Source organism: Nerophis lumbriciformis, linkage group LG09, assembly GCF_033978685.3.
Source record: "Nerophis lumbriciformis linkage group LG09, RoL_Nlum_v2.1, whole genome shotgun sequence".
Taxonomy (NCBI): Eukaryota; Metazoa; Chordata; class Actinopteri; order Syngnathiformes; family Syngnathidae; genus Nerophis; species Nerophis lumbriciformis.
The window spans coordinates 22,029,141-22,055,627 of NC_084556.2; the positions used below are offsets into that span (position 1 = coordinate 22,029,141).

General features: G+C 40.9%; 2 protein-coding genes across 7 annotated transcripts in view; one reads left to right on the forward strand and one right to left on the reverse strand.

Moving 5' to 3' along the window:
- The first annotated feature begins 554 nt into the window (after nt 1–554).
- Nucleotides 555–1,994, forward strand: LOC133607119 (olfactory receptor 52D1-like). Its single transcript, XM_061961578.1, has 2 exons — nt 555–637; nt 721–1,994. Exon 2 carries the CDS (start codon nt 735–737, stop codon nt 1,695–1,697), a length of 963 nt encoding a protein of 320 aa, XP_061817562.1. The 5' UTR covers nt 555–637; nt 721–734; the 3' UTR covers nt 1,698–1,994.
- A 9,005-nt stretch (nt 1,995–10,999) lies between these two features.
- The window catches only part of LOC133607523 (connector enhancer of kinase suppressor of ras 2-like), a 76,710-nt gene continuing 61,222 nt past the window's right edge, over nt 11,000–26,487 (reverse strand). For all 6 annotated transcript variants that reach the window (XM_061962237.1, XM_061962238.1, XM_061962235.1 and 3 more), the window contains exons 19-22: nt 19,474–19,574; nt 15,719–16,202; nt 11,976–12,175; nt 11,000–11,905 (exon numbers count right to left, since the gene is read on the reverse strand). In XM_061962237.1, the coding sequence (XP_061818221.1) occupies nt 11,858–11,905; nt 11,976–12,175; nt 15,719–16,202; nt 19,474–19,574 (833 nt within the window). In that variant the 3' untranslated portion in view covers nt 11,000–11,857. The remainder of the gene's footprint in view (nt 11,906–11,975; nt 12,176–15,718; nt 16,203–19,473; nt 19,575–26,487) is intronic.

Consider the following 26,487-nt stretch of genomic DNA (forward strand, 5'->3'; position numbering starts at 1 on the left):
AGATAGGCTCCAGCGCCCCCCGCGACCCCAAAGGGAATAAGCGGTAAAAATGGATGGATGGAAACTGGTAGCCCTTCGCATTAATCAGTACCCAAGAAGTAGCTCTTGGTTTCAAAAAGGTTAGTGACCCCTGGGATAGATAATGTCACCAGGCCGTTTAGCAGAAACAGACAGTCTTAAATAGCAGGGACATGATTAGTGACAGGTGTGCGAGTGCAAAGCGTGAGACAGGTGCGTGACATGACAGGTGAAAACTAATGGGTTACTATGGTGACAAAACAAAAAAGAGTGCACAAAGAGTGTAAAAACAAAACCGAACATGACTAAAACAAAAACATGATCAACAGACATGACACTATTAGCACGTTGGACATCTCTGCTGTATATCTTTATCGCAAAAGTACCAATACATATTGCAATATAGATTTTAGGCCTACCCCAAAAAAGTGCCCGGTGACATGCAGTGTCACCAAGTCAGTGTGCCTTGTTTTTTCTGCAACCATGGAAACAAAAATCCAACCATGTACCACACAGGCGTCCAAACAGCAAACAAAGCCCACCTGGAGCAAGCATAAAAGGACAGCCACACGTTGGAGGCACACTCAGCTGCATGGAGAGATAGCTGACACCACTACAGGTATGTGGAACACGCCGTAGAGCTCGAATACGTTGAATTGTATATTTATGTACCCTAACCAGTGTCTCCTAAATCCCTTTCAGAATTCTCCGGAAGCATGGACAACACCACAGCACTCACGTTCACCTTGACCGTGTACGCCATCATGGAGAACCACAGAAACGGCTTCTTTTTCCTTTTCCTCCTGTTGTACGTCGTCAGTGTGTTCCTAAACGGGCTGCTGATTAGCCTCATCCTGCAAAACAAGACGCTGCAGCAGCCCATGAACGTGTTTGTGACCATGTTATGCTTCAACGAGATCTACGGCAGCAGCTCCTTGCTGCCGTCAGTCATGAGCGTGCTGCTGACCCACAGACATGAGATCAGTGTCAAGTGGTGCGCGGCTCAGGTGTTCTTGCTGCACACCTACGCCTCGGCGCAGTTTTGCATATTGGCTCTCATGGGCTACGACCGCTTTGTCGCCATCTGTTACCCGCTCCATTATAACACCATCATGTCCCATCCCAAGATGATGAAGCTGGTGGTGTGCGGGGGTCTTTATCCGTTCATTGTATTTGGCTCTTTATTCTCTCTGACCATAAAGCTGCGCTTCTGTGGGAAAACCATTCCAAAGTTGTACTGCGTCAACATGGAACTGGTGAAAAACGCCTGTTCAAACGCGTCACACATAAGTATTGTGGGACTTGTGTTCATTTTGTTTCTTGTTGCCCCTCAGGTTTCCATGATCGCTTTCTCTTACGGTCACATCGCGAGAGTGTGTAAGAAATTACCGAAACAATCTCAAAGCAACGCTCTAAAAACATGCATACCACATTTATTATCTTTGCTCAATTACACCATCGGGGCCTTGGTTGAAATTATCCAGACCAGGTTGAATATGAGTCGCGTTTCCGTGCAAGTACGCATCTTTTTGTCGCTATATTTTGTCATCATCCCCTCGGTTGCTAACCCGGTGCTGTATGGAATGGGATCTCATATTATTCGAGTCCACATCATGAAGCTGTTGATTAAACACAGGATGTTGCCGTCAAAGGTGGTGAAGAAGGTGATAACAGCTTAGCCCTTTTCAGTCGCATACTAAAAAAGGAAAGTATTCGGGGGCAGTTTTAATATTTTGTTAAATTTTGTTTTAAAGCGTGTGAAGGGCCGTGCCCCTCCTCGCTACTGTGCATGCTTACGTTTTTACCCTCAAGCCATAACCACGGTGAACTCTCATAGGCACTGATTTTATAGTTTAGCACCTCTCTGTGTGCAATTTTTACTTTCCACCCACAGTCTGAATCTTTCTGTATATATGTATATATTATAATATTTAAACAACACATTCAGAACATTCGTTCTCAGGACTGGACTGTGCACTTTACCTCCTTTTGCACAATTTTTCTTTTTCTTTCCTTCCTATGTTTTGCATATTTGTAGACTGTCGCACTGATTCTGGAGTTGCTTTTAATCTCATTGTACCTGTGTGTAGTGACAATAAAAGGCATTCTATTATAACACGCTTTTAAATGTTTTCAATGTCAAACTGTGCATCCCTATGAGGAAATGTTTCACAGAAGTAGAATCTTTACAGTAAATATGTGTATTTAGTCATTAGTATACATGTTTAGGTTATCATATTCAACTTATACAGCAACTATACAACTACTTGGACATGAGGTAAAAAGCTGCATAGCCAGGTGAAATCCACACTATTTTAAAATAGATTTCCGTGTTATGCGCATGCGCAGCAGCGACTGGATACACAACTTGATTCCTCATATCACAGATACTGTGTGCTGCAAAGTTATATGCATTTTAAGAAAAAAACATTGTTACGACAAGTCAGAAAAAATAGGTACGGTATAAGGCCCAATGTGATTGTTTTTAATAAAGCCTAGAATTCTTGGTTAAATATGACAAAACCTATTAATGTCATTATTATTAGTATAAACACTTTTCCTTGCTACATTATTCCTTTCCACTCTTTTTCAACATTTTTTGTTGTAGTTTTGTGTAGCTTTCTCATTGAATTTTAGAATGCACTCCAAATGACACCCTCGACCCTTTTTCTGATGCCATGTGTCAAATTTACATCATATGCAAAGCAAAAAAAAAAGGACAAAACTGACACTTATTAGTGAAATCTATATGCTGAAATCTTTATGCAAGGAAATGTGCTTTTGTTTACCTTTAAGAAAGAATTGAATTGACTTACTGTAATAAAGGCTGCAGATTGAAACTGTATGTAAAGGCCTCCACTCCCCTCGCCACTGCTGCCCCCCTGTGGCCAAAACAAGTATTTCAATGCCTGCAGATACAATAATCAACACAGATAAATAAATAAAACAATAAGGGGGTCAAAGAAAATAAAACCAACAATTATGATACACTGTACACAATAATCCCAAAATCCCCATTATTGTCTATAGCTGATTGTCACACCTCCCAATATCTGTCTGCATGTTTAAATGAAAGTATGAATAAACATTGAATTAAACCTGCATTTTGTCTGAGTACTTAAGTAAATGAATTATAGAGAAATGTGGCAGTTTTGTCAGCAGCTTATTCCTACTTTCATTATTATGATATTAAGACATGTATTTACTAGCTAAAAAGTGTAGAGTCTGCAGTGTTTATATACTCTAAATCAGGGGTCACCAACCTTTTTGAAACCAAGAGCTACTTCTTGGGTACTGATTAATGCGAAGGGCTACCAGTTTCCATCCATCCATTTTCTACCTCTTATTCCCTTTGGGGTCGCGGGGGGCGCTGGAGCCTATCTCAGCTACAATCGGGCGGAAGGCAGGGTACACCCTGGACAAGTCGCCACCTCATCGCAGGGGCTACCAGTTTGATACACACTTAAATAAATTGCCAGAAATAGCCAATTTGCTCAATTTACCTTTAACCCTGTTATTATTAATAATTAATGATATTTATCTTTGTGGAAACACTGATCATCTTAATGATTTCTCACAATAAATATATATAGAAACAGATAAATATCAATATGCAACACTTTATTTTTATATTTTCTCTAAGTGCACATTTTTCAAATTGAACATTTTCAAATGGTCACTTCTAAGACAGTCTTGTGAAATCACAATATCCCATTTTAACTAGCTAGCCACTAACATTTTTTAACAAATCATGAATTAATTTGCACCATGTTTGTACAAATAATAACTCATGTAAAATACAACAGCCAACTCTCAATTTTTAAATAAATCATGTCACACTTTGAACTGGACACCAAATCTGTTATCTGTTTCTTTGTCAGTTAGTGAAGACCAAGTCTTTAAAATATTTTCTTGGATTTTCAAATTCTATTTGAGTTTTGTCTCTCTTAGAATTAAAAATGTCGAGCAAAGCGAGACCAGCTTGCTAGTAAATAAATAACATTAAAAAAATAGAGGCAGCTCACTGGTAAGTGCTGCTATTTGACGTTTTTTTAGAACAGGCCAGCGGGCTACTCATCTGGTCCTTACGGGCTACCTGGTGCCCAGCGGGCACCGCGTTGGTGACCCCTGCTCTAAATTATCAAGATGTGATAAAAAAAAAAAAAAAAGGGTAGAAAATTGTCAAATGTCATTGAAATAATTGTAAACTCAATTTAATTGACAGCTTTTTTTAAACTTTGATAACCTTTTCAAAGTTGTTTTTTTTCATCATTATGATTACATTTATACGGTAATGTCACTTGATACTTATGATTACAATGATTATAGAGTATACTGTAATAATCATTTTGACTTTTTCATGATTATCATGACCTTTCTTTGCTGATTGGCTCTTTCAAGCGAGGCATGGGTCGTCTATTTGGACTTCCATGACCAAATATGGTACAGCTGACACCTGGTTTATTGTCAAATGAGTGCCAACCTTTACAGTAATAACTTTCATAACCAAACTAGCTAGTTGTAATAGGTATGCATGTCTAATGTAAGCACATGTAATATGTAATTACAATAGACCAGTGATCCTCAGACTGTGGTTAACGGGCTTCATCTAGTGCAGAGGTGTCAAACGTACGGCCCGAGGGCCGGATCAGGCGCGCGAACAGGTTTTATCCGGCCCGAGGGATGAGTTTATAAAAATGAGCCGACATTTTTGAATGAAAGCAACTGCTGTTCTAAATGTGTCCACTTGATGTTGCAATAGTAGAATATGCTACATGTGTAAAAAAAAAAAAAAAAAAAACACATATTAGTGCACCAGTCAAGGAAAATGAGCAAACTACATAAATAACATCCTGTAATTTGATTTTTATATAATTTTTTTATCTCGATAGATTGAAAATTAACACCAATGAGTTGCACCTGGGGATAGGTTGATTGGCAACACTAAATTGGCCCTAGTGTGTGAATGTTGTCTGTCTATCTGTGTTGGCCCTGTGATGAGGTGGTGACTTGTCCAGGGTGTACCCCGCCTTCCGCCCGATTGTAGCTGAGATAGGCTCCAGCGCCCCCCGCGACCCCAAAGGGAATAAGCGGTAGAAAATGGATGGATGGATGGAGGTGACTGATGAACATTATCACATAACATAACAACAAATAAAGATGTGAATTATATAGCGCTTTTTCTCTAGTGACTCAAAGCGCTTTTACATAGTGAAACCCAATATCTAAGTTACATTTAAACCAGTGTGGGTGGCACTAGGAGCAGGTGGGTAAAGTGTCTTGCCCAAGGACACAACGGCAGTGACGAGGATGTCAGAAGCGGGGATTGAACCTGGAACCCTCAAGTTGCTGGCACGGCCACTCTACCAACCGAGCTATACCGCCCCAGATAGAATACTATTAACCGCAAGTAAGTGAAAAAAAAACCCAATGACATCATGATTTGTACATTTTCAGAATGTGCTTGTTCTATTTTTTAACAAAGAAAACAATCGGAAGTTGTCTTTATTTTTATTTTAAGTTATAGTAATTTTACCAGTCCGGCCCACTTGGAAGTAGATTTTTCTCCATGTGGCCCCCCATCTGAAATGAGTTTGACACCCCTGATCTAGTGGTACACCAAAGAATCACTTGATTGATCCATCCATCCATATTGTCCCTTTTTGGGGTGGCGGGGGGTGCTGGAGCCTATCTCAGCTGCATTCGGGCGGAAGGCGGGGTACACCCTGGACAAGTCGCCACCTCATCGCAGAGCCAACACAGATAGACAGACAACATTCACACTCACATTCACACACTAGGGCCAATTTAGTGTTGCCAATCAACTTATCCCCAGGTGCATGTCTTTGGAGGTGGGAGGAAGCCGGAGTACCCGGAGGGAACCCACGCAGTCACGGGGAGAACATGCAAACTCCACACAGAAAGATCCCGAGCCCGGGATTGAACCCAGGACTGCTCTGGACCTTCGTATTGTGAGGCACATGCACTAACCCCTGCTCCACCGTGCTGCCCACTTGATTGATGTACAATATTATATTTTCCTATATCAAAACACAGTGTTACTGTTCAAACTGTGTGTATTGTTACAGTGGCCAAAAATATTCAATAAACTAGTTAAACCAAACCTCTGCCTTGTTTTTAATGAATACTTAGGCCTAGTATGTTACTGTATTTTAATGTTGTTCCTTATGGTGATACTCTCAGTGAAAATGAGTTTGACACCGCTGATCTATAACTATAATGCACTTTATATCAACTCTGTTTCCGTCAGTTTTTACCGTACAATTAGTATCTTTTTTAATCATTTTATTAAGGTAATGCTTACCATACTATGTATCCTGTACTTATTTATTACTGTAATATGTTCATTCAACTTTTACTCAATTTTTTGCTTTTGAATACTCTTAATTGTACTTTTACACATATCCTTTTATTTTCTTATTAGAACACACTTATTCTTCTTCTTACTCCTTTTCAAACATGTAATGGACTTTGTTCAGGATGTTAGAAAAACAACAATCTTTTTTTTTTAATTCTGATGTTTTTCAGTTTTTGTTGTATTATTGAAGAGAGAATCATCCATGGCCACACAATGATGCTCATTAGTGTGTTTTCTATCCCCATGGAAGCAATTAGTAGCAGTTTAATGAGGAAAATGAGCCTGACAGACCAGTTGGACAACACCTGGAGAGTAATAATGGTGATGTAACAAGTGTTTTATACAAGGTAATCGTAAATAATTCCAACGTCACAAAGGAAATTAAGCACTAAAAATGTTTACTACCTCCATCACTACTGCACGTGTCCTAGAAGCGAAAATAATACATCATGAACCAGGAAGAAGCCTGCTAACAAAACACACTACAAACAAAACATGTGACGATTTAAAAAAAATATTGCCTTAACCTGGTAAAAAGTACCCTCCTGGCCCAAAAACCACACAGACCGTGTATAGTACGTGATCATGATGCAGTTGAACCTTTAGTGAATAAGATAACAACACTGTTGGAAAAAGTTGCCAATGGCAGAACGACGCTTCCACCTGGCTGTAAAGAGGCTTGTGCGTGATGATGGTGAGGTACCGTATACAATTTTCCTATATGAATGTCAAATAGCATGTATTTGTATTTGGTCGCAGAATCCTTTAGAGGATTATTCTACTAAGGTCAAAAGTGCACACGTCCATCACAAGCACTCCAGAGAGTGGGGGCCTTTTCCCCCAGGACATTGAGGAACTTAAAGGACAGCAGCAGTTGGATTTTAGGAGAGATAATTGAAACATTAGCAACATCTGGTAGGAAGCCCCACAGATAGGAGTAGACGATAGGGGTCGGAGGTCGTCCAACTCAAACTGGCCAAACAACAAACTGGGCTTTTGTCCGGATGGGCCGGCTCCAAGGCTAGAGTCACAAAGAGTGGGGGTCTTCGTGTAAAAGGTATTTATTCAAGCACAGTGGTCTGAGAATACAGCAGAAGAGAAATCAGGCCTTCTCTTTCTCCTGGAGCTGCAGCTCCAGTCGGAGGTTCGCTGAAACAAATAAAGCTTTTTGTTCGACGATTCCTCCTCGTTGGCGTCTCCTTGGCTCATCATCCATTACACGACCATTAAATATACAACAATGGAAAACTTGATTCCTTTCCTGACTGGAGTTGATATGAGTCCCTCGCTAGGTGAATCGGGTACTCGATTAATCGAGTTACTTGCACAAAGCGGCTTGTCCCACATGTAATCAAGCCCTGACATGTTACCTGGTTTCTTTTTTTAATCTAGCTACAAATTCAGTAATAGTTAGTGAACGACTTAAAGGAGATGAGTAAAAAAAAAAAAGGAATGTTTTGGACGATTCGTTCATGACTCGCACATGTGAGGCACTATGACAAATGCAGTGCAGGATGTATCATGTTGGTGTTTGCTAATTGGTGGGGTTGAATTGTACATGGTGGGACTTTTGGAATTATTGATTGTGCAAAGGGTGAAATTATAGTACAAATACGATAATCATCATGTGTTAGTTTTCTATTTACAGTAACATGAGCAAGATGCCCAGAAAAAAGTGGTCGAAAAATGTAGTTTTTCTCAAAGTCTGTGTAACTCTTGCAGTCGCTCTACAATTGCTGGGATGTTACTGACATATGGGCGTGGCTTCGGTTAAACTTGGGTGCACTGTTAAGGCGCGTTGTGGTTTGTATTCCGACTTCTCATGTTGGCAGTTTCGTAATGAAGACCTGAGAGAGACAGCAGCCTTGTGTTTCCTGCATTTGCCACATTGGATCACGTCTGGGTCACTATACCAGCTGGGTTTGAGCACGGTCCAAGTGCCCGCCACAAAAGTCTATTCCAGGGGTCTCCAAACTACGGCCCGAGGGTCAGATACGGCCCGCCAGCGTCCAAAAACCTGCCCGCGGGTAGTCCCGAGTAAAAATAATATATATATATGTATATTTTTTTTTTAATCTGTCCTTTTGAGCCCATCCATCAATCCATTGTCTAACACTTGTTACTCTCGGGGTCTCCTAGCCCCTCAGGCAAATCATATTGTCGAAAAATGCATTTTCCCATCGATAACATGACATCATCACGTGCACGCTCTCTCAGTCAATTAGTGCATGAGGGAAAAAATGGCGAAATCGTTGGGGAAACGTGAAATAGACTCCGATTGTAGAGTTTTTAAACATCAGTGGACAGTGTAAGGAAAAGTCAGTTTGTCTAATCTGCAATGAGACAGATCATATATATATATATATATATATATATATATATATATATATATATATATATATACAGTATACATATATATATATATATATATACACACAGGTAAAAGCCAGTAAATTAGAATATTTTGAAAAACTTGATTTATTTCAGTAATTGCATTCAAAAGGTGTAACTTGTACATTATATTTATTCATTGCACACAGACTGATGCATTCAAATGTTTATTTCATTTAATTTTGATGATTTGAAGTGGCAACAAATGAAAATCCAAAATTCCGTGTGTCACAAAATTAGAATATTACTTAAGGCTAATACAAAAAAGGGATTTTTAGAAATGTTGGCCAACTGAAAAGTATGAAAATGAAAAATATGAGCATGTACAATACTCAATACTTGGTTGGAGCTCCTTTTGCCTCAATTACTGCGTTAATGCGGCGTGGCATGGAGTCGATGAGTTTCTGGCACTGCTCAGGTGTTATGAGAGCCCAGGTTGCTCTGATAGTGGCCTTCAACTCTTCTGCGTTTTTGGGTCTGGCATTCTGCATCTTCCTTTTCATAATACCCCACAGATTTTCTATGGGGCTAAGGTCAGGGGAGTTGGCGGGCCAATTTAGAACAGAAATACCATGGTCCGTAAACCAGGCACGGGTAGATTTTGCGCTGTGTGCAGGCGCCAAGTCCTGTTGGAACTTGAAATCTCCATCTCCATAGAGCAGGTCAGCAGCAGGAAGCATGAAGTGCTCTAAAACTTGCTGGTAGACGGCTGCGTTGACCCTGGATCTCAGGAAACAGAGTGGACCGACACCAGCAGATGACATGGCACCCCAAACCATCACTGATGGTGGAAACTTTACACTAGACTTCAGGCAACGTGGATCCTGTGCCTCTCCTGTCTTCCTCCAGACTCTGGGACCTCGATTTCCAAAGGAAATGCAAAATTTGCATGGTTGGGTGATGGTTTGGGGTGCCATGTCATCTGCTGGTGTCGGTCCACTCTGTTTCCTGAGATCCAGGGTCAACGCAGCCGTCTACCAGCAAGTTTTAGAGCACTTCATGCTTCCTGCTGCTGACCTGCTCTATGGAGATGGAGATTTCAAGTTCCAACAGGACTTGGCGCCTGCACACAGCGCAAAATCTACCCGTGCCTGGTTTACGGACCATGGTATTTCTGTTCTAAATTGGCCCGCCAACTCCCCTGACCTTAGCCCCATAGAAAATCTGTGGGGTATTGTGAAAAGGAAGATGCAGAATGCCAGACCCAAAAACGCAGAAGAGTTGAAGGCCACTATCAGAGCAACCTGGGCTCTCATAACACCTGAGCAGTGCCAGAAACTCATCGACTCCATGCCACGCCGCATTAACGCAGTAATTGAGGCAAAAGGAGCTCCAACCAAGTATTGAGTATTGTACATGCTCATATTTTTCATTTTCATACTTTTCAGTTGGCCAACATTTCTAAAAATCCCTTTTTTGTATTAGCCTTAAGTAATATTCTAATTTTGTGACACACGGAATTTTGGATTTTCATTTGTTGCCACTTCAAATCATCAAAATTAAATGAAATAAACATTTGAATGCATCAGTCTGTGTGCAATGAATAAATATAATGTACAAGTTACACCTTTTGAATGCAATTACTGAAATAAATCAAGTTTTTCAAAATATTCTAATTTACTGGCTTTTACCTGTATATATATATATATATATATATATATATATATATATATATATATATATATATATATAGTCAAGGTTATACAGTGCGCAATACCGGGGTAGAGCGGAATATACGTTAGGTCAGGAAAAAACACAGAGGCTATTTCATCCCTACAAGCCTGTTTCGCAGGTTTCCCTGTTTTAAATAATTTAAAACAGGCTTGTAAACAGGCTTGTAGGGATGAAATAGCCTCTAAGTTTTTTCCTGACCTAACATATATATATATATATATATAGCCCAGCCCCTGGCCAATATTTTTTAACCCAATGCGGCCCCCGGGTCAATAAGTTTGGGCACCCCCGATCTATTCAGTGTATTGTTAAATCACATTTGCACAATCCACATTTCAACATGCATTAGCAGGCTGCTCTGCAAGTGTAGTAATGACTTCTAGTGTGTTGCTTTTAACAAAACAGCTCTACAAATAAAGATTAGATGAGGTTAAAAACGATGTTTGAAGCCCAGCAATAAATTCATGCAGTCGCAGTCATTATATGCATATTGTTGATATCTACTGGCAACCTTGCATGTAAACATGACAAAACATGTCTGTGCGCCCACGCCATACTTTATTTCCATTTTTAAATAAAAGTATTGCAGCTACAATATGGCAATATGGCACACGAGTGCAGCTAAACAGCATGGTAATGTGTTTTAGTATTACGAAACATGCGTGTACATTGAACACTTAATAATAAATACAGTTAGTCCTCTTTTTGTAGTGTAATTAGCTTCTTCTTTTTTTTAAATAAATATTGTGGCTGAGGCTGGTGAGACCAGCAAAACTCTGAATTTACTGCACCTAGAAATAAAAATAAAAAAAACAATGTTTTTGTCACCATTGGAAAGACTGCATGCATACAAAAATAGACAACTATTTTGACAATTATTTTTGTATTTTACAATGCGATTTCCTTATTGCCAAATGTTACATCCCCCCACTGCGTGAAGGGACAACGTGGTGTTCTCCTCTTGCTGTTGAAAAAAGTACAATGTACATTCACAATCACTGAGGCACAGCACTTGTTAACAATTTGTATCCCAGCAAATATCCTCAAGACGTTGTGTAGCAATGTCATAATATAGATTGTTAATAATCATACACATAACAAAAATGGCGTGTACACCCAAAATAGTAATTCCTCTGTATGATCAGCTGCACAGAGCGCCAGCAAAAAGTGACGGGAAACAACCATGCATGTGGAACTCTCCGTCAAGTCCATGACAGGGACACAAAGTGCTTTTTTTCCCAACCACTTCAAACTAGGGCTTGGCCTTTTGGAAAAGTTCTCCGTCTCAAAAACACAGAAAAGATGTGAGAGAGGTACCATGAAAGAAAAGGGAAGAAGAACAAATCTGGTGCCTTTTCACCTCCAGCGATGAGACGGCAGCTGAGGCTTCGCACATTAGCCTAAAAATCCCATGGAGCGGTTTGTGTCTTGAAGAGGGACATTCTGAAAGAAGACGAGACCTGGTGTTAGTGTTGCGAACCGTGCCGACGTATTGAGAGAAATGTGGCCGTACGTTGAGAGAATTGTGGAGGATGCGCAGGCGGTGAAGCTTGTCGTTGAGCAGTGGGTCGTTAATCCGGCGAACAAACGAACGCTTGTACTCCAGGCGGCTGGAGGATCTGTGGTCAGCTGAAGTGGACAGACTGGTCTGCTCCAGAGCTCGGTACAAATCCCCCACGGAGTCCGACTGTAGCCTCAAGTCTCGTCCGCGCCCTTACCAAAAAGAAAGAAGAGTTTTCATATACAAAAACACTTTCTCACAGATATTTAATAATTAATATAGAGCTGTGTTTGTATGGCAAATGAACTTGATTAGGGCACAATTACAAGTTCTGCCTGGCAACAGGAGCGCGGGTAGGTTTGTGATGTAAACAGGAAAAAGGGTTGACAATTTGTTTGTAGTTTCACCACTTCTGCTTAGCAGCCAGGGGCAAAATCTTTTTATGTAACCAGGAAAAATTATTGAAGGGCCTCTCTAATGCTGACAACATTAGAACGTATTATATAGTTTGGGGCCTAAAATTATGTCTAAAAGTAAAATTCCCCCCAAAATAGACACACTAGTGATTTTAGGCTTCTTTTCTTCTTCTTTTCACCTTGGAAGGCTGCATCAGCCTGTCGACGTCACCTACAAAACACTGGAGGCAATTTTATATAGCATAGTATGTGTTTTGGTAGCATCTTCATACCAAATCACGTTATTTTTGAAGGAATGATCAAATATGTCTGCCAGATGCATTGTTGTGGGTTGTATCAATAGGACTAAAGCAGAGGTTAGCCATTCTCAAATTAAGGCAATAAGTATGGACCTGTCCAGTCAAATTGATTGCAAAATGGGACAGATCAAGCAAGTGTAGTTTGTAGAAATCATTTTAGAGATTCTGACTTCAAAGAGTTTTGTTTGGACTTAGGACGGAAAAGAAATTTAAAGACTCAAGTCAAATGTGTTCCCGAATATCAGGAGCATCTTCAAGAGGAGAAAGATTGAGTGAGAACATGTGGAAAACCAGAGAAGGAAGAACCGACTCGGTGTTCGGTAAAAATTTGCTTCTCAATGCTACTGAGCATGCTCACTCATGCGCATCAACGCTAAATATATAGCAAAAATATATTTTCCGAAAATGTCATTAAAATACGTCAATTAATTATGTCGGAATACGCAACTAGTTGCATTTTTTATGAAGCAGCATTATTCTTCATCATTTTTTCCGAACACCGGCACTCAAAAACGAGACAAAAAGTATTCACAAGTATTTTTCTTTGCGTCCTCTTCTACTGATGTTTTTCTCAAGATACTTGAGCATGAGGAAACACAGGCTATGGTGTCTATGGAAGAGCAGGGAAATACGGAAATAGTGATTCATTTATATTTATATTTTCTGCTCATTATATTGACCATACCAGTTTTGAAGTAATCATGGACCAGGGCGACAAAAACATAACTTTAAGTGGTTAAAATAATAGTTTAACATTAGTTTATCCCCCCTGTATATCCTTGGAAATGGATTTCAGTTCTGTAGATGACCTCACACCAAGAGGGGGCGGCATATCGAGTCTAGCAATGGAAGGGGGTGCTAGCTACCCATTTCTCAAAATGAATTGATATTAAGGGGAATGCCTGACAGATTCATTTCAGGAAGAAAAATGCATGAAGTGAACTTGTTTGGTCACTTGGTTAATGCATCTGCCAGGTAGTTTATTCACTATACTTTGTAGTTTACGAAATGACAAATAGTGTGTAATGGCTAACATTCCTGGGATATTCTACATTTTCAAGTGACATCGTAACACATTTGGTGCCTATACATGTAGGAGTTGTATCAAAAATTTTGCTTGCGAGAGATGCATTGTTGTTGACAACTGTTACGTATCTCACCAGACTTTTTCTGAATTAGTTTTTGCATCTTAGTGCTTTGTGTTAAGATCACTTAACACAAAGCACTAGGATGCAAACAAGAATCTGTCAAAAGTGAAGACAATACAGTGGTAACTCAATTTAAAGTTAAAGTACCCATGATTGTCACACACACACACTCTAGGTGTGGCGAAATTATTCTTTGAATTTGATCCATCACTTTTGATCACTCTTGGGGGGTGAGGGGAGCAGTGAGCAGAAGCGGTGGTCACGCCCGGGACTCATTTTTGGTGATTTAACCCCCAATTCCAACCCTTGATGCTGAGTGCCAAGCAGGGAGGTAATGGGTCCCATTTTTATAGTCTTTGGTATGACTCGGCCGGGGTCTGAACTCACGACCTACCGATCTCAGGGCGGACACTCTAACCACTAGGCCACTGAGCACCTTAAGAGTGCCCCAACTTAAGAGTGTTTTGAGGTAAGAGCTGTCTGTTATGCTTTAAGTTGCAAGCAAAAATGTAAGTTACCCGCTGTTTGTTGGTGTAGCAAATGTCACAGTGAACTCTGTAAGATCTGCCCAAAACATCCGGTCTTACTTGCTAGCGTTAGCTTATGGCTAGAGATGGATATTACTTTGTATTTCCAACCATGGGAAGGAAGAAAGTGAGTGTGAAGGAAAGTGCTGAGAAGACTAAGTGGATAATATTCATTGAATTAAAGAAAAACTAATTATCAATAACATGACCGAGTGTCTAAGTTGGTATCACTGCAAGTCTGGACTATACTGAAGTCAAGAACACAGTCGAGAGTGTTAAAATAATTAGACTTAAGACAAACTTTATTAATCCCCAAGGGAAATTGTTTGCAATGTCTAAACGGCAGGCATTTATGCATGAAAATATTGAGAAGCTGCTGATGGTGTGTTCGATGAAGGAGCAGCTGGAAGGAAATGCTATAGAAGTCCACTCTGAGGTAAACAAATACTGTACACTATTATTACTTCATACAACTACTGTAGTTGTTAGCAGTACATTAGGTTGCATTGTTTTATACAATATGTATTATCTAGAAGTTAGGTTTTCTTCTTAAAAGTCATATTTCTGGTTAAAATTGTGTTTTAGGGGAGCTGGCACTAATTTAATTGATTTCAAATTATCACGAGGAGATGACATGTTGACTTGAGATACAAGTGTTTTGAGTAAAGAGCTCAATCATAAACCAATTAAGCTCAAAAATTTTGAGATTATATAAACACATACTGTGACCTTTCATGAATTTCCAAACCACACCTATCCTGTTCAGGGCCAGGGGCGCTGCCTACAAAATATGTCAACCTGTTCCAGTTAAAATGATGACCTATTTTCTGCACTCAAAAGAAGCCCAGAAAACTATGAATATTCCAGTCACAGTGTATTTGAACAATATTGACAAAGGGGTGTTTCTAATAAACGGATACTACACTCATCTTAGAAGCTTTGCAATGTAGTTACAGTATGATGCTTTGTTTGCTGCTTCTCCAAAGCCTGCACAAAGACTGCTGAGCAAAGCGAACATATAGAGCAGCATACATAAACGACATGCAGAAAGAAGCTTCGAGCATGCTTGTTTTTGATGTTCAGTGAGAGGATGAATCCGAGCTGTAGCATCCAAACACTGCCAGAAGGCAGTGTGACATCTCAAATGAGGAGGAGCCAGAGGAAGAGTGGGGAGTAAAAAAAAAAAGGAGAAGACAATGAGATGGAATGGACTAAGACACTAAATTTCCTCACACAGAAGAGTGCCCCAGAGCTCTGCTGCCTTCAAGTCCAATTCAATAAAGACCACAAACACACACCATGATAGAATGAGATTTTTTCAAAAGATGTAAAACATGCTCCTTGAGTCATCATCGGGTATCTAACCTATTTCTCTGGGCCGCTCCAGCTGGTAGTGTCGAGGTGTTCTGTCATCTGACACACTGGCGGCCAGGATGGCGTGAAGGCCGCTGTCTCTGGGTAGCGTGAAGCTGCGAGGCTTCCCTCCCGCCTCTGAATCCACACTGGACCTGATGGGTAGGGGCAAGGCTCGGTACTGTTCCTGCAGCAGGCTGCGCTGTGCAGGCAGCGTGGACTGCCTGCGGTACTCCATGGCCAGTTGGTCCCTGTCCCCCGATAGCAGAGGGTCCTCCACAGGATACGTCTGGAGGAAGTGCATTCTGGCGTTGCTCTCCATCTGGTCTTGCCAGGAGTTGCGGTGATTGCTCGCCTTCTGCCCAGGGGAGATGCCGCCATTGTTGCTGCTGCCGCCTTCCTGAGGCTCCGAATGGTAATCCTCATGAGAGGAACGAGACTGGAAGGTGTCCGATGAGGAGAAATGGCCACGTTTGGGTTCCAGGAAGGGGCTCACCTAAATACAATCAAATGTTAAGCAATCTGTTCTGAGGATTCTGAACTACGGGTTTTAGGAGCACTGTGTGTGTCTTAAGATTTAGGGGTTGCAGGCCACGTGGGTGTGTGTAATAAGATATTTAAAGACAGCACATACACCCATACGGAAAGGAAAGACAAAACAGGAAATAGGAAATAGGATAGAGGAAAGAGGACAGGAGGAGAAGATACGTTTGGGTGCCATGCACACTTTTTGTTTACAGCTTCGCTTCGCTTGATTTGGCGACCAAGCAGGCACAAGACACTAATCCAACGTTGATTATACATACATGTCCTTTAAAACTGACTTTGAAACAACGTTGCAAAATAGTTGGTGTCTAACGCTGGATTCACGTTGTTGGTTGGGAAATGACCAAAATTCAAAGGTCAAATCAACGTCAGAACCCAACATTGATTAAACGCCGTCAAAACGTATGTTGTTTCAACATTAGGTTACATTGTTTTAATTTCTTGTGCCTGCTGGGTATATACAGTATTTAATTTTGTTCATCATTAGTCATCTTATTTTGTAAAACAATTAAAAACACTTCAAATTCACTCAGGGGTCAAGAGCGTCATTCAAGAGACAAAACCCATTCTTATCCGCTACACTGTATTTTTCATACACTTTACTGAATAAAAAGATCAACGCTGAAGTCAAGTTCAAGTACTTTCAAGATGCATTTTTAAGTTTTGCCAGCACCTTACATGTATAAAAAATGCATACTCAAAATTGTTACCTTGGTGTTTTGCATCTTTTTTAGTTTCTTCCAAACATGCTTAGCCAAGTTTCATTTACTTACATCACATGTAGTGGTGATCTAGCTTCAATGGCGCCCTGGACAGGACCCTCTTTCTTCCCTCCCCCAATGTTATAGTAGGCAGAACATGATCGCCAGTAGAGGGCAGCATATATACTACCACTGCAGAGTCGTGTGTAAAGAGAGTATATGGCCAACTCGGTTTCAGGCAATCTCCTCAATGATTGGTCAAAAGGCATTCAGTCACCACTATGGGGTGCCATGCTTTGAGCTAAAGCTGTGTGATTGCGGCCTTTCGTTGTTAGTTTTTCGACGTGTAAAAATGCCCTGTTGTGCAGCACGGGGCTGCTCTACCCACAATAAATGTGGAAGGATTTTATTAATCTTGCAGCAAAACTAAAATATTGCAATTCGGTAGCAGCAAAAGTAAAAAACAAATTCAAATAGACAAACATTGAAAGAGTAAAATAATCCAGATTTTCGGTGTAATAATAGATGAGAAAAGGAACTGGAAATATCATAAACAATATACAACATAAAGTGACAAAAATAAGTCAATCATGAATAAAGCAAAATATGTTGTGGACCAAAAATCACTCCATATTTTCGACTGCTTGCCAGTGTTACAATTTCTGAGTTATTGTTCAGAAATATGGGGAAATAAGTACAAAAGTACACTTATTCACTTAGCATGTTACAAAACAGGAAAATCAGTTAGAATAATACATAATGAGTGATACATAAATAAGCGGTAGAAAATGGATGGATGGATGGAGTGATACATAAAGTGATTACAAATACATTGGAGGCAGCCACCAAACTTGACAAATTTCACACACAAGTAACAATTCTGAATGTTGGTCCAGAGTCAATGAAGATTTTGGCAAAATGAAAGTAAAAGGTAATTTTTTTGGTCGTTCCATGTATTTGTTTACGTTTATTGCGTCGTCGAGTGCGTGTTAAGAGTGCCTGCTGGTCTCTAAACAGGAATGTAGCAGCAGAGTGTGTCAAATATGGCTGCAAAATAAATGAATGTTTTATTGTAAGTTTATGACCTGGATTAGAGCTATGAGACGTATTATTTCAGTTTATTTCGTCAAAATCCTTGGTAGCAGTCGTGGCACCTGTAGTCTAGTAGGCCATACTCTCTTTAAACGTGACTCTGTACCACTGATTGACAAAACACATAAGAACATTTGCAATGTGGTTTTTTTTCTGCATGGCACCCCCTTCAGAATGCCGCCCTGGGTAAATTGCCCACGTCACACAATTGAACATGTCCAAATACGAGAAGACTTTATTTAATCCTTCAAATATAAACAAATGAACAATATTCAATTTAATAGAACAGTTTTATGTAAAGATCTGTAATCTTAACGTTTCTTTTATTCTATATATCCTTTTAAATTCCAAGTACTTTTAAGCAATATTTTTCAAATGTAATTCTAAAGCCTTAAGTTCTAAAAATTATTTTAAACATTTTTAATAACTTTTAAACCCTTATGGTAATAAATGCTTATTCACTATAAAATCCCCCACTAGGTGGTGCTGATTTTCTTCTCTTTTTTATGTAATACAGTACATATTTTAATGTAATACAGAACTGTAATGCAATTGCAAAATTACTGAGGATAAGGATTGAGCAGAAATATTTTATTTTTATATAATTTTAATTTTTCTTGATTTTTTTCATTTAATACAGAAATTACTGTGCTTCAGGAATTCTGCCTAGTAACAAATGCTCAGGTATCTGAAAGTATTAAACCCTAATAGAAATAATGTATTTAATGATTAATAATTGCAAATGGGGTGGTAAAAATCCCCCACTAGGTGTTGCTGACTCTTTAAACTAATGGATATTTTATATTTAATACAGCAATTGCAAAATTACTAAGAATAAATTACCATGATTAAAGCCCAAATATTTTGTTTATGTAATTTCAATTCTCTTTTGCTTTTTGAAACTTAATACATTAATTATTTTCAGGAGTGCTGCTTAGCAACAAATGCTCAGATATCTGAGAATATTAAACCCTTCAGGAAATAATGTATTAAATGCTATTAATTGCATAAGGGGTGGTACAAATCCCCCACTAGATAATGCTCTTATTCTTTTTTTATACAATATTTTATATTCAATACATAGTGTAGCTGTAATGGAATTGCAAAATTACTGAGGATACATTAACAGAATTGGAGCACAAATATATTTTTTTTATATAATTAGAATTTTACTTTTGAAATTTGATACATAAATGATTGCACTTCATGGATTCTGCCTAGCAACAAATGCTCAGATGTCTGACAATTTCTGTTTATCTTGGTCGCTGTGTTTGTTGATAGGTAAAGAGATTTCATCAAAAGTGATTTATGTTATCTGTGCTGTGAATAATAAGTGTCGGAAGACAAATCCTTATTTAAAAACAACTTCAAATTTAAGTAAAAGAGTACTATTTTTAATCATCTAAAAATAACACTGCTGGTACTTACTGATGAAGCCCTGGGATATGTGTCATAAGGTGGTGGTGGACTGTCCTGTTTGCTCATGGAGGACATGTCCATGTCCTCATGGTCACTCTCACTCCAATAATCTATTCAGGGACAAACACAGAAGATATTTGAAAGGCAGGTGATATTGCTATCATACAAAATGTTCTTGCATAGATACCAGTTGTGCCTCTGAAGTGCTGTTTAGGTCAGATCGAGCAGCATTGTAGGTGTGATTTTGAGGTGTACTTTGAGTGTGAAGATGCGAGAACGCCCTGTGAAGTTCTCCGGAGGCGTTATGCGTCTTCATTTTTTTTTATTATGTAAGAGCCCCCCACCACCCCTTCATACATCAAATGACAGGCCAGTTTTCACCCACACACCGCCACCGCGTAGGTTCTTAGCCAGGTTCCTCGAAATAGAACCATGATCTGCTACAAGATTTCCTGCCCATTTGGGATAATGTGACGTCTTGCACTCTTAAAATGGGCATTGTGTCCTTAGCTTTTTTGTGTCTAATGTGAAATTGATAAGAAAACATGCTAAAAAAAAAAGTGATTCCATGTTTCCAGCTCAATATCCTGCATGAGTCAGATCCTTTCAACTTTGACAGTGACATGTGAGTGGGAGGCGGTAAAAATTATGCCTCACGTTGGCGAGAGCTTTACTGAAACACACACTGTTTAAAAAGTGAATACAGGTGTGTCGAAAAACAGACTCGGTGGGATAGCAGAGGTTTATTTATCACAATAGAAAATATGAGCTTAGAAATATTAATAATACTGTTCTGTACGGTGATAAAGTAAGACATATCTAAGATGGTGGCGCTAACAGCAAAAATAATTTGAGTGCTTCAGGATGTTCACAACTTGTATCCAATTAAAAGATGGGGTTCACCCTTCACTACAGCCACCCCCGCGACCCCGAGAGGGACAAGCGGTAGAAAATGGATGGATGGATGGATTTATGGGTACACCCTTCACATTTCAGTAACTAATTCATTACTTAAATAACAAAATGACATAAATACAATTTGGTTATAATTTATAGTCTGTGCACAGCAGGGATATTCAACTAAATTGTTTTGGGGGCCACTTATCCATAAAGCTATAAGGACTGGGCTGGACTTCTTCCTTTACTGTTAGTCTTATTTTGTATTTTCTGGAGAGCCAGTGTCCTCTACAGTAGACATTTGATTTTGGTCGATTTATTTTGTGTCAGAGTTACAGGAGCGCTCTGCTGCTTTTCTATGTAAACCGTAATCAAAGATCATCTCTGTGAGAGCACTCTTGTGTTTTTAAGAATGTGCTGCAAAAATGTGAGTTTCACAAGTTTTTTTGAACTGAACTCACGGGCTACCAAAAGAGAGGACCTAAAATGGAACTTTGAGGAACGCTACTAGTATACAGTGGGGAGGGGATTCATATGGCCCCATTCGTTGCGGTTTACCTGACACATGGATCGTGACCAATTAGGGGGTTGCACTATCCACTTTAGTCGCCAGATGGCATTAGAGTGTTGAATACCTTAAAATGTGTTTTGTGGAAATTCCAACTTTGACCACAGCATCAGTTGCTGTGTAGAGTGGCACTCCGATCATTTTAAGCAGACTGCCTTTCAAAATGATTAACCCCCCACCCTTTTCCACTCACGGGAGAACCACCCAAGAATGGGGCCATATAAATTTCTTCCGTACTGTAACTTAAGAAGTTGAACAAATGACAGCTGACTGCATCTGAAGTAACCAAGCTACATCAATGCCTTAGTTAAGAGAATCATATTACCAAAAAATGTGTAACTGCCAAAAAAAGGAGGATTTAAAAAGGGTGCCTTGAGGAACGCCTCAGTTGTGCAACTCACATGTTGAGACCCCAGTGTTCTATGTTTGCTAGCAAGGTTAAAATGTCAATATAAGTATCTGTCCATGTTATAACAGTGTTCCAAGTTCATCTTTACAACAGGAGCGCTCTGGTGTTTTTAGGAATTTGCTTCAAAGATGTTTGTCTCCAAAGTTTTTGAACTGAGCTCGGGGCTGGTATAGTGTCTTTCCCGGGCCGGATTAAAAAAAAAAAAAAAGTTAAAGTACCAAAGATTGTCATACACACACTAGGTGTGGCGAATTTATTCTCTGCATTTGACCCATCACCCTTGATCACCCCCTGAGGTGAGGGGAGCAGTGAGCAGCAGCGGTGGCCGCGCCCGGGAATCACTTTTGGTGATTAGCCCCCGGGCCACCATTTGAAAGGCCTGGATTACAGATTTACTGTCACAGTGTAACAGTGGTCATCCTGTACACACTAGTCTTAAACTAGGGTGCACAGACAGTGAAACCTCGATTTACGAACTCAATTGGTTCTTGAACAGGGTTTGTAAATATAAAAGTTCATACATTGAAAATAATTTTTACATAAGAAACAATGTACAAATTAACAGAGGGCAGGGCAAAAGTCCATATTATAGTAAGAGTTTGTACACTTTGAAAGCAATATAAGCGTTATACAGTAATGTACAGTATATTAAACAAACATCAACTTTCTATTTAATAACAAAGCCAAAACAAGAGCTGATTTGTAGACACCCTGCCAACAGGCACACACACTGTCACTAGCCCAGTGGTGCGCTCAGTTTGAAATCACAAAACTCCTTAACTTTGACAGCCAGGTTGCTACAATGATTACACTGTAAAAAAAACGAACGTAAACACTACGACAAGCAATTGTTAAACAGCAACAGTAAAACTCTGTAAAATCGAAAATAGTTTATAACAGTAGTTAATGCAGTGGATTTACCGCAAACCAAGAAACAGTAGATAACCTAAATGACAATGGTTGGTAGTACGGAGAAAACACATGACTTTATTGTGAAAATAATGAAAAAATTGTACAATGCAAAATACTGTAATGTAACAAGCATGCAAATACTCTAACATTTACGGTATTGTTATGTATAAATTAAAACTTTGTAGGTTGTACATTTAAATTTACATCATACCTTCATTGTTCTAGGGGTTTGTGTTAAAGCATTAGTTAACTAGATAACTTTTGGCTCACAACATGTTTTCTTGTATTTTTGTGGCAAGTGGTTTATGTCCATGTGCTTCATTGCAAACTGCATCGAAATGAACCATGCTGTGTGTTTGAGTGTGTTGGAACTGGTTGCAAGTAGCTGTTTAACTTTTAATAGCTCACTTGGAGGATATTGTTGCGGAAGGCCATGTTGTGATTTATCCAGTGAAAAGTTTGTACAAATACTTACAAGTTCAAATCCTCATGTACCACTCACATGTCTCGGAAACACAGGCATTTTGCAAATACTAGTGTTGGTGAAAGGGCAGCACAGTTGAGAAATGGTTAACGTTCATGGCTCACAGTGAGGAGGTTTTGGGTTCGATTCCCGGGCTAGGGGTCTTTCTGTGTGGAGTTTGTATGTTCCCCTCCCACCTCCAATTACATGCACCTGGGGATAGGCTGATTGGCAATACTAAATTTGCCCCTAGTTTGTAGTTGCCATTATTTTACCGTAACTTCTATATATTTTTTTTGAACAGGTTAACAGAATATCCGTTTTTTTAATAGTAATTTACTGTAAGCAAAAAAATTTATCTACTGTAAAATTTACGCATTCAACATCAACATACCGTAATGTCCCATGCATCGTGTATGTATTTCTTACAGTGAATTCCTGCCGGTATTTTACCGTAAATTGTGCAGATTTTTTTTTTACAGTGGAGAATCGGGAAAAAAAAATCGGGTTCGCCTTGTTGGTTAATCTTCTCTGTAGAGATCGACCGATATGTTTTTTTCACGGTTGATACCGATACGGATTATTCATACTTGTTAGGTGGAAAATAACCAGTATTTGGAGCTGATATTCATTTGCAGTAAAAGTTATTTAAACATGAATAGTATACGTGAGTAAACAGCTGGACACGGCTTTAAGTTGTTTTTTAACATTATTTTTAGGAAACGTCAGACCAGTAGCGACCTAATGTTTTATAAGGCGCTAATGTTGCGGTTAATTTAGCAGCAAACAACATCGGAGTATATCACAAACATCTTTATTACGTGTGTCTAAGAGGCGCATCAACATTTGCATTTTAAAATATGGTAAACCTCCTGGGAACATTGGTAAATATATGGGTTTTCTTATAGGTGAGACATTTGTCTTCCTGGATGTTACAGAAAGAATGAGAATGTTTGAGCTGCTCCTCTTTACTTATATGATAAGTTTCCAATTCATCCATCCATCCATTTTCTATCGCTTATTCCCTTCGTCGCGGGGGGCGCTGGAGCCTATCTCAGCTACAATCACCAAGTATGTTTAACACATAAAGAATTTGATTTAGTAGATTGTGCTCTCTTTTTTTAATGCAAGAAACAAAAACAAAACAAAAAAACGCAACAAGTACGAGAGAGCACAGTACTGTGGCGGCCATCTGCGGCATCATTATATTTAAACAAAGTTTGGATTTTTGGCAGAAATATATTTTCTGTCGTCTTTATGTCCATCAAATCTTCTACCGCTCTGTCGCGTTATTATTTGATTGAATTACGAAACATGAAACTCTGCACGCTCTATTGATGAGCCCACGCTGAGAGTGCTGCGGACAGAGGACGAAAACAAACAGAACGGAACGGCCGGGAAAGAATGACGAAAACTGGATTTCCCGGCAAAAATATGGAAGTTTTGAAAGTTAAGCAGAAGAGATATACCACGCACAAGCGACCGACATTGCAGGAGAAATAGAAAGGGAGAGGGTGAGGGGGCGTGGCTGCAAGAGGGCTGCGGTAAAAGAAAAGGCAAATCTTCACCTGCAGGACAAACGGGCTGGTGAAAAGTGGTAATAACTTATCTACCGTACTTCACTTAATATATTTTTTATATACTAAATACTGGTATCATACCCATCCATCCATCCATCCATCCATCTTCTTCCGCTTATCCGAGGTCGGGTCGCGGGGGCAGCAGCTTAAGCAGGGAAGCCCAGACTTCCCTCTCCCCAGCCACTTCGTCCAGCTCCTCCCGGGGGATCCCGAGGCGTTCCCAGGCCAGCCGGGAGAGATAGTCTTCCCAGCGTGTCCTGGGTCTTCCCCGTGGCCTCCTACCGGTCGGACGTGCCCGAAACACCTTCCTAGGGAGGCGTTCGGGTGGCATCCTGACCAGATGCCCGAACCACCTCATCTGGCTCCTCTCGATGTGGAGGAGCAGCGGCTTTACTTTGAGCTCCCCCCAAATGACAGAGCTTCTCACCCTATCTCTAAGGGAGAGCCCCGCCACTCGGCGGAGGAAACTCATTTCGGCCGCTTGTACCCGTGATCTTGTCCTTTCGGTCATGACCCAAAGCTCATGACCATAGGTGAGGATGGGAACGTAGATCGACCGGTAAATCGAGAGCTTTGCCTTCCGGCTCAGCTCCTTCTTCACCACAACGGATCGATACAGCGTCCGCATTACTGAAGACGCCGCACCAATCCGCCTGTCGATCTCACGATCCACTCTTCCCCCACTCGTGAACAAGACTCCGAGGTACTTGAACTCCTCCACTTGGGGCAAGATCTCCTCCCCAACCCGGAGATGGCACTCCACCCTTTTCCGGGAGAGAACCATGGACTCGGACTTGGAGGTGCTGATTCCCATCCCAGTCGCTTCACACTCGGCTGCGAACCGATCCAGTGAGAGCTGAAGATCTTGGCCGGAGGAAGCCATCAGGACCACATCATCTGCAAATAGCAGTGACCTAATCCTGCAGCCACCAAACCAGATCCCCTCAACGCCCTGACTGCGCCTAGAAATTCTGTCCATAAAGGTTATGAACAGAATCGGTGACAAAGGGCAGCCTTGGCGGAGTCCAACCCTCACTGGAAACGTGTCCGACTTACTGCCGGCAATGCGGACCAAGCTCTGACACTGATCATACAGGGAGCGAACTGCCACAATAAGACAGTCCGTTACCCCATACTCTCTGAGCACTCCCCACAGGACTTCTCCAAGTCCACAAAGCACATGTAGACTGGTTGGGCAAACTCCCATGCACCCTCAAGGACCCTGCCGAGAGTATAGAGCTGGTCCACAGTTCCACGACCAGGACGAAAACCACACTGTTCCTCCTGAATCCGAGGTTTGACTATCCGGCGTAGCCTCCTCTCCAGTACACCTGAATAGACCTTACCGGGAAGGCTGAGGAGTGTGATCCCACGATAGTTGGAACACACCCTCCGGTTCCCCTTCTTAAAGAGAGGAACCACCACCCCGGTCTGCCAATCCAGAGGTAACGCCCCCGATGTCCACGCGATGTTGCAGAGTCTTGTCAACCAAGACAGCCCCACAACATCCAGAGCCTTAAGGAACTCCGGGCGGGTCTCATCCACCCCCGGGGCCTTGCCACCGAGGAGCTTTTTAACTCCCTTGGCAACCTCAGCCCCAGAAATAGGAGAGCCCACCACAGATTCCCCAGGCCCTGCTTCCTTATAGGAAGACGTGCTGGTAGGATTGAGGAGGTCTTCGAAGTATTCCCTCCACCGATCCACAACATCCGCAGTCGAGGTCAGCAGAGCACCATCCCCACCATACACGGTGTTGACACTGCACTGCTTCCCCTTCCTGAGGCGGCGGATGGTGGTCCAGAATTGCTTCGAAGCCGTCCGGAAGTCTTTTTCCATGGCCTCCCCGAATTCCTCCCATGTCCGAGTTTTTGCCTCCGCGACCGCTGAAGCCGCACACCGCTTGGCCTGTCGGTACCTGTCTGCTGCCTCAGGAGTCCCATGAGCCAAAAGAACCCGATAGGACTCCTTCTTCAGCCTGACGGCATCCCTCACCGCCGGCGTCCACCAACGGGTTCTAGGATTACCGCCACGACAGGCACCAACTACCTTGCGGCCACAGCTCCAATCGGCCGCCTCGACAATAGAGGTACGGAACATTGTCCACTCGGACTCAATGTCCAGCACCTCCCTCGTGACATGTTCAAAGTTCTTCCGGAGGTGGGAATCGAAACACTCTCTGACAGGAGACTCTGCC

Excerpts from the sequence above, each read along its gene's own strand:
- LOC133607119 (XM_061961578.1), top strand. The coding sequence starts at position 735 with ATGGACAACACCACAGCACTCACGTTCACCTTGACCGTGTACGCCATC.